The 14,258-nt window shown below is 42.7% G+C and overlaps 2 protein-coding genes across 5 annotated transcripts in view; one reads left to right on the top strand and one right to left on the bottom strand.

The window, feature by feature from the left end:
• rnf123 (ring finger protein 123) overlaps positions 1-14,258 on the top strand; it is a 204,342-nt gene that overhangs the window by 148,697 nt on the left and 41,387 nt on the right. The gene's annotated exons all lie outside the window — the stretch shown is intronic.
• Positions 6,422-8,990, bottom strand: amigo3 (adhesion molecule with Ig like domain 3). Its single transcript, XM_033036860.1, has one exon. It carries the CDS (start codon positions 8,284-8,286, stop codon positions 6,787-6,789), a length of 1,500 nt encoding a protein of 499 aa, XP_032892751.1. The 5' UTR covers positions 8,287-8,990; the 3' UTR covers positions 6,422-6,786.

The following is a 14,258-nucleotide window of genomic DNA, read 5'->3' as shown; positions in this document are numbered from 1 at the left end:
GCCTGAGGGTACGGCCAGGGACTCCGTCCATTGCTTTTGTGCGTTCATCCTCAGGAACACCGATCTAACTTCTGCAACAGTGGCCCTGGGAAAAGGCACACTCGAGTCTAATGGGATGGATGTCATTGCCCTGTTCGCCTTTTGCTAAAGCGAGCATAGAATGCATTGTTAATCAGGGAGGGCCGCACTATCACCAGCGATGCTGTCTACTTTGCTTGTAGCCAGTTATAGCATTTGACCTTGCCACCGTGTGCGGGTGTCCGAATGGTTATACTGGGGCTCAAGTTTGTGCTAGTATTGTCTCTTGGCATCCCTGATGGCTTCGTGCAGATCCTAGTGAGCTTTCCTGTACCACTTGAGATCATTTGATTTGTACGCAGCAGTCTTGGCCGTCACCTAGTTTAGTTTAGTTTATTGTCACGTGTACCGAGGTACAATGAAAAGCTTTTGTTGTTTGCTAACCAGTCAGTGGAAAGACAATACATCATTGTGCCTCACAGGAATTCATGGTTCACCCATGGTTTTCAGTTGGGGAATACTTGGATTGTCTTCTTCGGTACACACTCATCTACGCACCTACTGATGAAGTCAATCGTGGCAGTGGCATACTCATTCAGGTTGACCACAGATTCCCTGAATATGGACCAGTCCACTGTCTCTAAGCAGTCGCTTTGGATGTCATCCATGTCCGCAGACGAGCACTGAACAACTTTCTATACCAGATCTTCTTGATTCAGTTTTTGTTTGTAGGCAGGGATAGAAGCGCAGCTAGATGGTTAGATTTCCCGAAATGTGGTTGGGGAATGGAGCGGTAGGCATTTTTTATGGACGTGTAGCAATGGTCGAGGGTGTTCTGTATCCTGTTGGGACATGAGACATGCTGGTAGTATTTTGGTAGTACCCCCTTGAGGGTGACTTGATTGAAGTCCTGGCTACAATGACCAGGGCTTCAGGGTGTTTTGTCTCAAGGCTATTGGTCAGAATTCCTCCTCATAGGCTCCAAAGCCACACTCAGCAAAATCAATAACCCCACTCTCACCATCGACGGCACCACTGTCTCCCCATCTCCCCAGGCCCGCAACCTTGGCGTGATCTTTGATTCCACCCTCTCCCTTGAGCCTCACATCCGCCATGTCATTAAAACCTCCTTCTTTCATCTCCGCAACATCGCCAAACTCAGACCCTCTCTCACACCGCCTGCTGCTGAAAGACTCATCCATGCCTTCATCTCCTCCCGACTGGACTATTGCAACTCACTTCTCCTTGGCATCAGCTCCACCTACATCAACCGACTCCAACTGGTCCAGAACGCAGCCGCCCGACTCATCACCCACACCAAATCCTGGCATCACATCACTCCAGTCCTCAAAAAACTTCACTGGCTTCCCATCTTCCACCGGATCACCTACAAAATCCTGGTCCTCACCTACAAAGCCCTACACCATCTGTCCCCCACATATCTCACTGACCTCCTCTCCCCCTACCAACCCTCACGGTCCCACAGATCCACATCAGCCGGTCTCCTCTCCATCCACAAGTCCAACCTCCGCAGTTTTGGGGACAGAGCCTTCTCCAGGGCAGCTCCCAGGCTCTGGAACTCCCTCCCCCAACTGATCCGCAATTCCGTGTCCCTCCCCATCTTCCAGTCCCGCCTCAAGACCCATCTCTTCACCTCTGCCTATCCTTAGCCCCACGTCCCCGTCCCTTTTCATCTGTGCATTAATTGCCTCATGCTGTGTTTTGTATTGAATTCTGTCTTTACTTTGTGTACTAGTCATGTCTCTACTATTTATTTCATTCCCCTTACATGTTTTTCCTATACATGCTCAATTTTTGTAAGGTGTCCTTGAGACTCTTGAAAGGCGCCCATAAATAAAATGTATTATTATTATTATTGGTAGCGGAGTGCAGTTCATTCAAAGCAAGCTTGACATCCGCATGGGGAGGGATATAGACTGCTATCATGATAGCTGGGGTGAATTCCCTTAGCAAGTAGTACGAACAGCACTTCACAGTTAGATATTCCAGGTCTGGGAAGCATGAGCTGCTCGGGATCATTATTTTTATATTTAACGTATAGGGGTGTTTTTTCAATCCTTTGGGACCAGGGAATTTTGGACGATTATAAGCACATTAGGTGCAAATGTAAACAGAGTAGGAAGCACACTGAACATAATGTAATCAAAGTGTGAACTACCCAGAAATCGTGTAATCAGCGAGTGAGCTGCCCAGAGTAACACTCAGCTGCAAAGTCATCAGTGAATGAGCAATGAGGGTCACCCTGGGCAGTAGCGTAATCAGTGAGCTATCAGCTTCATTGAGTTTAATACAGTAAACTTTGATAAGGACGACAGATTGCACAATGGGCTAAGTGTTCGGCTGGCGACCGGAAGGTAGCTGGTTCGAATCCCGCTTGGAGTGCATACTGTCGTTGTGTTCTTGGGCAAGACACTTCACCCACCTTTGCCTGTGTGTGAATGTGTGTGAGTGATTGGTGGTGGTCGGAGGGGCCGTAGGCGCAGATTAGCAGCCACGCTTCCGTCAGTCTGCCCCAGGGCAGCTGTGGCTACAGAAGTAGCTCACCACCACCGAGTGTGACTGAGGAGTGTATGAATAATGCGATGTAAAGCGCCTTGAGTATTCTAGAAAGGCGCTATATAAATCCCATCCATTATTATTATTATTATTATAATTTTCTCTATGACTCTCAGGAAATGCTGATGGTTCGGCATCTGGCTCACCAGGTGATGTTTACTGTACTCCCCACGCCACTCACTGGCGTCTTGGTTTCCACGCTTGCTTTAAAATAAACTCACCTGGTACTGTTGGCCACACTCCCTTGAAACTTCTTCAGTCTGAAGAAGGGTCTCGACTCAAAACGTCACGCATTTCTTCTCTCCAGAGATACTGCCTGACCCGCTGAGTTACTCCAGCATTTTGTGTCTCCCTTGAAACTTGCTTGGTTCTGTTTCCCACCCTCTGTTTGAACTAACCAGCTTTACTGGAAGATTTATTATTCTACTGTGTAAAATTTAAGGAAAAAGTGTGTTGAAGCATTAATAGAATAACATTTGAAAGTCTGAAATATCCAAAATCCCAAGTGTGCCAGTTTAATGGAGATTTATTGTGTTGTGATCAGAATAAACTGCAGAGACAAACTCCGCAACAATATTACCACAAGGTTAAATGCACTGTCATACTAATCAATCATAATTGGAAGGTGAGTTCAGAGTCTTGGTAATATTATAACTAATGTGAAATGTACAATATTACACTGAGCAGTCGTGTATTTGTACTACACACTAATGAATAATGTGAGTGAGGTGTATTAAGTATACCAGACAATATCATAATCAGAACGTGAGCTATAATAGTTCAGTCAGAGGAGCCACATGGGTTAACACTACTTACTAGTATAATCAAAAACCATGCATCACCAGGCGTAGGCATAACAAGGGAATGAACTCGAGGAATGATTGTACACATTAGTGCAACAGTGGGGAGTGAGCTGTCTGGTCACAGGTGTTAAAGCTAATCTAAGTTACACTTGACAGCAATGTCACCACCAAATAAACCACACAGAGTTACATGGATATAAATAGAAGAAAGGTGTGCGCTTTAGAAAGTCACACTAGATATAAATATAATAATGATGTGCTTAAGACCAAATAAAAAATATATCTGGGGAATGAGTTTTATGGAATCTCACTGTCACTCCCGATGTTGGGGAAGTCCAGGACAAGGGGTCACAGCTTAAGGATAAGGGGGAAATCCTTTAAAACCGAGATGAGAAGAACTTTTTTCACACAGAGAGTGGTGAATCTCTGGAACTCTCTGCCACAGAGGGTAGTCGAGGCCAGTTCATTGGCTATATTTAAGAGGGAGTTTGATGTGGCCCTTGTGGCTAAGGGGATCAGAGGGTATGGAGAGAAGGCAGGTACGGGATACTGAGTTGGATGATCAGCCATGATCATATTGAATGGCGGTGCAGGCTCGAAGGGCCGAATGGCCTACTCCTGCACCTAATTTCTATGTTTCTATAAAAGGTTGGTTTGAGCCATGCTGGCATCAGTTGTGAACAATACATGGAAACTGAGAATATTTTAAATTTTAGTGTGTGCATCAGATCAAGTCTGGTGGAAAAATACCTGTACACATTGCAATGTGCAACCAACTTATCAAGTAATTGTGGGGTAGGATCTGGGAACAACTCAAAAGTGCACTGTCTTGGATATTTTTTATGAGTAATATGTTGGGTAAAATCTAATTAAATTTTTTTGACATTAATGGATTTTTCTGACAGAATTGCTTATTATCTCTGTTGACAGCTGCCTATGATTAAATGATGTTAACATTCAAAGGGTGATGGAAATAGGCCTGTATAATTTAACTGTACGGTGCCTTTGGGTTTAGAGCCTTGCTAAACGTAAAGTAGAATATTGTTGTATCCAGAATTAATTTGAAATGGGAGGAAAGATAAATGAATGCATTCTCATGTACATACCCTAAAAATATAAATGTGAATAGATCAAACAAATATTCGGAAATCAGACATCACAGTATCATTGGTGCTCTAACTTAGGGTTTTTCATATTGTGGGTGACGATCCACAAGGTTACAATGTTAGCAGATTAAATCATGATGTGGGGCATCATTCAATCTGCCATTTTGCCTCAGGTTTGAAACCCCCAATCTATTTTTGTCACAGTAGTCCAAGACCACTCTCCACCACTCACCATTTTGTTGGACAGCCCTTTGACACTCCTTCTGCTTTATTGGTCTGTGTTAATCTAGAGGTGTGGGAGTGAAGATCTACTTACCTACTCCGCTGTGCAAATTTTCGCCTGCTATCTACTGGACAGCAGGAATTTCTTAGAAGGTGAGAGGGAGGAAACTAAGGCTTAGCCTCTTTCTGAGCTGGACACCTGGACGCTGGGACAGGAGAAGGGAGACAGAGGGAAAGCAATAATGTCACTTTGCTGCCTCCACCTCCTGCTCATTAGTTGGAAGCCTGGGTGTTTTGTTAAGCTGGAGTATTCATGGCCAGAAATTGTAATACCTAGGCATGTGCATGTACATCTTAATGCAAATTGCAGAGTTACCTCAATACATATATTAGCTGGTATATTCTCAGAAGCAGAACTCTCACCACTCAGTGAGAAAGTAGTGGTTCAGGCCACGTTCTAGAGATTTGAATGTGAAAGTGTAAGTCAAAATTCCAATAATGAGGGTGTCAAAGATCTTAGAATACCTAGAATCTTTATGGTACTTTGACTTAAATTAATTCATTAATCCATGTCCCAATAATTGATGACCTAATCATCATAGTTATGGATCTTGCTCTGCACAATATTATGTTGCTGTCTTGGGTTTATGTGAAATTTGGAAAATAGTTAGAGAAGCCCTTCTCTACTTCACTAGTATGCCTTGTGAACTAATGTTAAATTGCTCAATAGTTTTCTCCAAGTACTATCAATCATAGTGTTGCATTTAAAGATCAAAACCTTTTTTTCTCTCACTCTCTCTCTCTCTCTCTCTCTCCCTCTTTATTTTCTAAGTCCTCTATCTCTGCCTTTCTATTTTGAGAGGCTTTTTTGGTGCCGTTAATTCTGAGACGACCTATTCCCTTTCAATAAGCTCCATCCAGTTATTTCTTAACAAAATATGTAAGCAAGAAAAATTAAGGATAAAGAGTTGATAGAAAATGAAAGCAAATCCAATTAAAACATAGAACATTACAGCACAGGAACAGTTCCTTTGGCCCACAATATTTGTGTTAAACATGATGCCAAATTTATCTTCCTTCTACCTGCATGTGTTCCATATTCCTCCATTTCCTGCATATTCATGTCCCTTTCTAAAAGCTTCTTAAATGTTGTATCTGCTTCCCCCGCATCACTGGCAGTGCATTCCAGGCACCTATCTTTCTTGAACACCTCCTTTAAACTTTCTCCCTCTGACTTTAAAGCCATGCTCTTTAATATTCGATATTTGCACCCTGTGAAAAATGTTCTGAGAGTCAACCCTATCTATACCCCATAAAAAATGTTAAACTTCGATCAGGTCTCCCATTTGGTTCTGATACTTCAGAGAAAACAATCCAATTCTGCTTAACCTAAATTTTGCGGATCTTTTGAAAATGATTCATCCTTTGCCTTTTCCCCTCCTAAAGTAGGCAGTGGAAGCTGAGATCACCTCTAAATTCCAGAATTACATGCACTCCTTGATTCTCTCTGTCCATGAATTTGATCTGTGAGATATACAGGGTTAGAAATAAATCAAACTATTTATTATAAATCAGTTCATATTAAGGATTACATCATTGCAATGGACATGAAATACATGATATGATACAATGTTTAGTTAGATACCATACATAGATAATGAGGACAATATATTTAATGTAGAACACGTTCTCTTCATTTTGCATCAGTTTATAAATTCTAGCCAAACACTGGCCTCCTTCATCCCACACGTCCTGTTGTTGGCTAGAACGGGATCTTTGCCAAACTCAAAACATCTGGATAAAAAGTGAGATCCAAACTAATCATGTGAGGATTACGGAGAGTTGTAATTAGCACAATATCATTACCTGCCTTTCCCATCAAAGGGTATTGAATTTCTGTTAAGTGGCATGTGCAGCGGAACTACTTGTAAACTGATCAAAGTGCATTTTGGCATTTGATGTGAAATTGTGTACAGCATCACTTCTACCAGCAAAGCTCAGTGGGTTAATTGGGTTACTGAGGAATTTCTAACAGTGTATAAAAGCTTTTTTTCCTCCTCCTAGTGCATAATGGGAGTGTCTGAGAAAACAGAACTGATGGAATCTGTGTCTGATTTTAATTGTAGGAGTTTGGGGTTTTTGATATCTGGGAACTCCTCACTGACCGCGAGCCGTATCTTGCCATTCTGGCAATCCTTTACCGGCTCCAGGAACACCACATGCTTGCCACCACCAGCTTTACGGCCGGCTTCATCGTTGCATGGCGGGGTAGCACTTAATATGGAGGAACGGGCACTGCACTCGTTTGGCGGAGCAGGGTTTTGTGGTGGCTTGTAACAGCAGTGACATGGAGTCAGGTACAAGTACATTAGCACCAAGACCAAGCTCACCACACACCCGAGGAGAGTGGTGAACCCGGTGTTGAAGCCCTCGCCATTTTGCTTTCTGTGATACACTGTCACGTTGACCTCATGGGACTCATTGCGCATCAGACCCTTGTCAATTGCAATGCAAGTGTAGATGCCAGCATCCTCTTTATGAGCCTTACGGATCTCCAAGCTCCCATTGGAGAAGAGCTTGAATGTCTGGTTGAAGCTGCTTGTGATAAGCTCTTTGTTCGGTGAAATCCACAGGTAGGTGATCTGCTTGCCCTGCAAGCTGGTCTCGCACCCAATCAGTACCGGCTCCCCCACCACCCCTGTGAAAGCAGCATCTCCCATCCCGATCAGTCCAACAAGGGTGCAGTTCTCAAACCTTTTACGGTGCTTCAGGAAACGCAAAGAGGCTCTGGGCTGCCTCAGAGCCAGGCAGGTGTGTTCTTCTCGAAAGTCGTGTACTGAATTAAACCCACTCTTCTCCCAGTGCAGGAACATGTTGTACAGAGTGCAATCACATGTGAAAGGGTTGTTGTGAAGGTAGAGGCCATTCTTAACATTCTGAGGTAATGTAATCACTTCATCAAAGGGAATGGAAGAGAGCCTGTTGGATGAAATGTCCATTATCTTCAACTGAGACAAGCTGTCCTCCTGCAAGGCACTGTAGGGAAAATCTGTCAGCAGGTTCCAGCTGAGGTACACCTTCTGCACGCTGCAGAGCATGATCAGAGCATCACCATCCACCCGCTGTATTTGGTTGTTGTAAAGCAGCAGCTCCTGCAGATTGATCAGTTCCTGGAAGAAGTGCCACTCCACCGAGTGGAGCCTGTTGGAGGACAGGTCTAGGTGCGTGAGCCGGGAGGCATTATGGAAGGCACCTGCCGTTATGTGGCTGATGCGGTTGTGACCCAATCTAAGCATGTGCAGACGAGGTAGCTGCACCAGCCATCTGTCCTGCAGCTGATGCAAGTTGTTGTGACTGAGGTCCAAACTAGTTGCAGTGTTGGGCAATCCAGGAGGCAGCACAGACAGACTCCGACTAACACAGCTTAGCAGGTCTGAGGCACAAATGCATACCCCAGGACAAACATGGAGGCTGGTTTTTACTTTGCTTGAGATCGAATACAGAAACAACTCTGCCATTAGCCACCACAGAACAAGAATTATCAATCCAGAGCTACTCATTGTCTCAGTTTAGTGGTCCACTCTTGAAACGTTGCAGTGAAGTTTGCTCGGAGTTAAACAGACAATTTCATTTCACATCAGTTTCATTATTAAACCATGAACTGCACAGGGATCCGCATAGTGCAGGGCTGCCGTCTTTGAGCGTTCAGTTCTGCATGCTTAACCACAGAGACTGGCTATTACTAATGTGATGGCATAATGTCACAGTATAAATTCACACAGGCTACCTCCCAGCATCACCTTCTAATGATAGTACTCACAGCTGATAATTTCTTTCCGATCATTTAGTGACCATCATTCATCCTGTCAGAGTTATTGTTGCTGCTGCTGATGTTTCGGGACAGCATCTGGACACATGTTTCAAGAGTTCCCTTCCCTTGTAATCGGTAGGCAAATTAAGTTACGTAAAACACAGCGCAAAATAAGCGACGTAGCCTCTCATCCCTTGTGCCTTTGTTTTGCTCACTCTTTTCCCTCTGGACAAGTCTTTAAATGTAGGCATTCCATCCCTCGGCAACAATTTCTAACTTTCTGCTTTGACTGGTGTCGTGCGTAAAGCTCCCACAGCCTGGATATCATTGATCTCTCTCAATTTAAACAAGTGCATGGGAGGTTTGCTGAGAAGGCAGGCTTGACGCTGATTGGCTGCCAATAGTTGGGGCAATGTTTTATTAGGTTTCAATGCAGTGGTGTGCAATCACTATTCACCACTAGTGGGTGGGAGTGAGCTGCACCCGGCACTCATTTCACTCAATGTTGGCAAAGTCAAAGATAGGCTAATACCGCTATAATGTCATTACATTTAAAAGAGACAGAAATATATCGAGGTTTAATGTAAAAAATATTAGGATTGAATTTAACTCACTTAGCGAAAGCAAAAGGATCAGCTCTCATATTCTGAAGAAGGGTTTCGGCCCGAAACGTTACCTATTTCCTTCACTCCATAGATGCTGCTGCACCCACTGAGTTTCTCCAGCATTTTTGTGTATCTTCGATTTTCCAGCATCTGCAGTTCCTTCTTGAACAGCTCTCATATTCTGTTGTGCTGCAGCAAGTAAGAATTTAATTGTCCTATCTGGGACACATGACAATAAAACTCTCTTGACTCTTGACTCGACTCAATGTGAGACCGCTATATCAGGGAATCTAGCCTTAATATAAAGGCATGGAAGAATGCTTCTTATTTCAGGATAATAATTATGGAGTGGCTTACATTGTTAGAGCACACTTTTCCAGTATTCGTTTCTATTATGACTTGTACACAATCTTGGACGTTAAATTCTGAACATGGTGCTTCTTGTTGAATGGATTACCTTCTGAATATGTTTTGCAGAACTTCAGGTTGAACAGGCTATCCTCCGAATTCTGTCAATGTTGTTTTGGGTTTAATACCCATATAAAACAGTGAGGGAGACATCATTGTCATAGTGGAATCAACAGTGGGGCTATTACTAATGTCAAATCTATACATTGCAACTCACATTCTGCTAATTGCACAACATGTGCATTTATGATTACAATGATGTGGAATGTTTGGACACGTGAACGATGCCACAGAGCCCAGGTCATTTGGGGTCATAGAGTCACTGACAACATATGTTGTTTCTTTGCATCAGAAGGTTATTGTTTATCACTGGGAATCTGTTGTTTCAGCAAGAAGAGGTTCCACTGCACCAAAGCAGCATCTGCTGCAGCAAAGGCTTTGATCTGCTTGTTGCAGGCTGCTGATGATTGTATACAAGTACCACTGAGAAATTATTGGAATTGCTTCATGTGCCTTGTCACAATGTCAGTTGTGGATCAGTTGGCACCACTCACCTCCCTGAATAACTTGGGTTGGGTTCAATTTCCATTGCTGGGATTTGATCAGATAATCTGAGGGATTATTGAACATTTGAAATTTCTATCTTTCAAGTGAATGACAAGATAACACACAGTCTGCCCTTTCACTTTGTATAAAAGTCCCTATATTTTGACGGTCTTCCTACTACTCTGATCAATGTACATCCCTCAAGAAAATCATTACTAGGTTTATCAAATCATTATCAAATTGTAATTGTTGGATTTTGTTACAAATTGATTAATACCCTACGGACTATACCTCAAAATAAAACCTAACTGGCAGTGAAACATTTGGAGAGTCCTCCTCTTTTCACATTGGGCACAAATATTGCAGCACATAGGAATTCATTTTATGTAGAAACATATTGGCACACAGGGTAGGTCTGCCAGCATACAATGCTCAACCTCAACACAGCTCGGGCCTCTATGGAAATTTAAAGAAAATTGAATATTCACGTCATATTTGTTCCAGGGTGGAGTTCAAAAACACTTCAGCTGCCCTCCAAGGGCTAATGAGAAGTAGTCAGAAAAATTATAAAGGCACAAATATCCCTTGGAACCCAAATGGAATTGCACACGGCAAATATGTCAGGTAATAGGGACCGAATGATAAGGAACCTATGCATCTATAGCCATTTACAAGTTAGTCTGTGTGTTGGTACACAAAATTGCTGGGGAAACTCAGCGGGTGCAGCAGCATCTATGTGTTGGCTTGTTTTGTACATTTACAATACGACTTTCATTTAGTCGGTTTAAGAAATTATCGGTAGGATTAGGAAATCTGATGTGAGTAAATTCCCAAGTCATAGCTTTACAATATGTTATTACATATTGAGGACATAAATTCATAGTGAATTGAGTTGCTTTGCTCAGTAATTTAGATCAATATAAAATGGTGATACAAGAATCTGCAGATCCTGGAATCTGGTGCAAAAAGCAAAATGGTGGAGGAACGCAGCGGGCCAGGCTGCATCAGTGATAGGAAAATGGAATGTCGACTGTCCATTTCCCTCCACAGATGCTGCGTGCCTTGCTGAGTTTCTCCAGCATTTTGTTTTTTGCTCCACTATAAAATGGGTCCTTTCAAGTGAAGAAGGAGAATATATTCACCTCCCATCTTAATGGCTTATGTATCACCATAATAGCTTCATTCTCTGTAGTGCTGTGCTGTATAATTTTCACCTAAATTTGGCTCATAAATTGAAGGTTAATGAATTAGCAATAACTGTGCTCTGTACTATATCAGTGAGATATATATCCTGTAACGTGAAACTGGCTGTAATCTCAATTGTCTCTGTGATGTCTCTTAAATATTTGACCCATTCCCAATGACATTCAGAGGAGTTTAATAAAAGAATGCAAGGATAGACAAGGTTATAGTTATTTTTACTCCTTTTCATCTTTGCATCAATCATGATGCTGATGATCATCGGTTTGCAACTACACAAATATCCTTCATCTTATAATACTGCAGCTAAATTGTAGAGTCCAGCACAATTCCTCCAAATTGACCAGGAGAGGCAATTCCAAAACAAAATGTAGCAGGAGCCCCAGAAGAGAGTGCAGATTTAACTCAGAATCAGTTGTCTAAATAACGGAACGATGCACCGGCTGCGCTGAAAAGCTGTAGGAGCTTGGATTTATAATTATGTTAACAGTTCATATATCAGCTCAGCTGGTAGAGCTGCAGCCATGACCCGGGCTCAGTCTTGACATTTAGTGCTGATTGTACTCCGCTTGCATGATCTCTTTATGATTGAATGAGTTTTCTCCAGGTGCTCTCTTCCTCTTCCATCACAAAATGTGCTGGTCGTAGGTTAATTGGTCACGGTAAATTGCCCCCAGTAAATAGATGAGTGGTAGACTCTGGGGGAAATCTGGGGGAAGTTGACAGCAATGTGGAGAGAATAGTAACAGGGAACATTAGTGGGGGAATTAGATTGCTCCATGACCTGCCGGAGATTTGAAAGGCCAAATAGCTTCCTATTTGATTAATTATAGCAAATATACCTATATTGAATTCTTGGGCACCTGTCTGTCAGAAATCCTCAGCATACTTTTATTAAAAATTGATTAAGAGACTTTCAGCACAGAGTGTACATAACAAGCCATTCATCAACATGCCTTCGAGGTGGTGAATGAGCCATGGATTAGAAGATAATTTTATTCACTTGATCTGATGTTGTGGCTGGGAAAGCATTGCCCGAAAAAATGGAGGAACCAGATACAATAATAACTGCAAAAATGGGATGTGATGTATTGCTGAAAAGTTAAACCATGTCAGGGTTGTGGTGAAAGAGCAGGGGAGTGGACAGAAAGTGCTCATTCAAAGTGTTGGACTCTACTACTTCATCACCCAGCATTTTGTGACACCTCTGATACTTGTGACCAGACTCAAAACATACGTGGCTCATAATGCCAGTTTATCTGACTTTCTTTACAATAATGGTAGAATAATAATAATGTTTTTGTAGGGAGCACAAGATTTACAAACCAAACTACATCTAAGGACCAGTCATGAGAAATATTTTATTTTAGCTGTACTTACCCAGAATCTGAAATTGCTAAAAAAACATTTAAAGACAGAAAGGACTTGATCACTGTGCTTCACATTCCCTTATACAACACTCCATGGCCTTTCTGCTTCATGCACAACCCTTACGCAGCTTAATCACAACTTCTCGATGCTCCACTTCCATCCCCTCACCTCCACCCACTACCTTATTTATTATCTCAAGTTGCCACCTTGCTGCTCCACTCATCACCCCCACGCCGCCTCTACTTGTCGTCTCCACTTGCCGCCTCTACTCACTGCCCACACTAGCTTCCCCCCACTATCCACCTCTACTCACTGCCTCTACTCGTCGCCTACACCAGCCATCTCCACTCACCATTTCCACTCGCCGCCTTCACTCCCTAACTCCCACAGAGTCCGTTCCCGCCACAACTCCCTGGTTAACTCATATTTTGCTTGTGCAGCTTACAACCCAGTAGTATGAATATGATTTCTCTAACTTTAAGTCACCCTTGCATCACCTGTCTCCCCAACCCTCCACCACCCTAGTCGTCGTACTAGTTTCACTGTCCTGTTGAGTTACACCTTCTGTATAACTCATGATTACCTACCCCACAGCCAATAATGGACCATTGAGGGCTCCTTCGTTCCTTGATCTTTGTTGCTTTTGGCATATCTTTCATTCATTTGTTCAATTTACTTTCTATATCTCTTGTTTTCCTTTCTCCTGACTCTCAGGCTGAAGATGGGTCTCAACCCAAAACATCACCTATTCTTTTTCTCCAGAGATGCTGCCTGACCCTCTGAGTTACTCCAGCTTTTTGTATTTATATTTGTGTAAACCAGCATCTGCAGTTCCTTCTTACACATTTAATCCATTGAAATTTGCCTACTGCCACAACAGGTCCTCAGCAGACGCCTTCCCCCTGGACTTTCACTCTTCCCTGGAATGCCTGAATAACATAGATAACTACATTAGTCTCCTATTCATTGATTATAGCAGTGCCTTCAACACCATCATTCCAATCAAGTTTATCTCCAAACCCCTGGACCTTGAACTCAGCAACCCTCTTTGCTATTGGATCCTTGACTTCCTGTCATACAAACCACAATTAGAAAGAATAGGTGACTAAAACATTCCCTACGGCGCACCACAAGGATGTATTCTCACCACCTTACTCTACTCCCTTGACACTCTAACCATACAGCTAAATTCTGTTCTAACTCCATTTACAAGTTTGCAGATGGCACCACTGTATTGTGCAGGATCTCAAACAAGATGGAGTATAAAAAGGAGATTGAGAACTTAGTAGCATAGTTTCAAGACGATAACTCCCTCAAAGTCATAAAAACAAAGGAGTTGGACATCAATTTCAAGAAGCAGTTGGAGTACATGCTCCAGTCTATATCAATATTGCTGAAGTGGAAATTCAGTGCTTCAAGTTGCTAGGTGTAAATGTCACCAACAATTTGTCAGTCCAACCACATTGGCGTTAAGACCAAGAAATCACGGCAAAGTCTCTACTTCCTCAGAAGAAAATGAATTTCAGCATGTCTCCAAGACTCTTACCAAAGAAAGCAAGATCAGGATGCATCACAACTTAGTTTGGCAACA

The sequence above is a fragment of the Amblyraja radiata genome, chromosome 18 (assembly GCF_010909765.2).
Source record: "Amblyraja radiata isolate CabotCenter1 chromosome 18, sAmbRad1.1.pri, whole genome shotgun sequence".
Classification (NCBI taxonomy): Eukaryota; Metazoa; Chordata; class Chondrichthyes; order Rajiformes; family Rajidae; genus Amblyraja; species Amblyraja radiata.
Note: the sequence above shows the minus strand (reverse complement) of the source record. Positions and strands in the feature narration are given on the sequence as shown.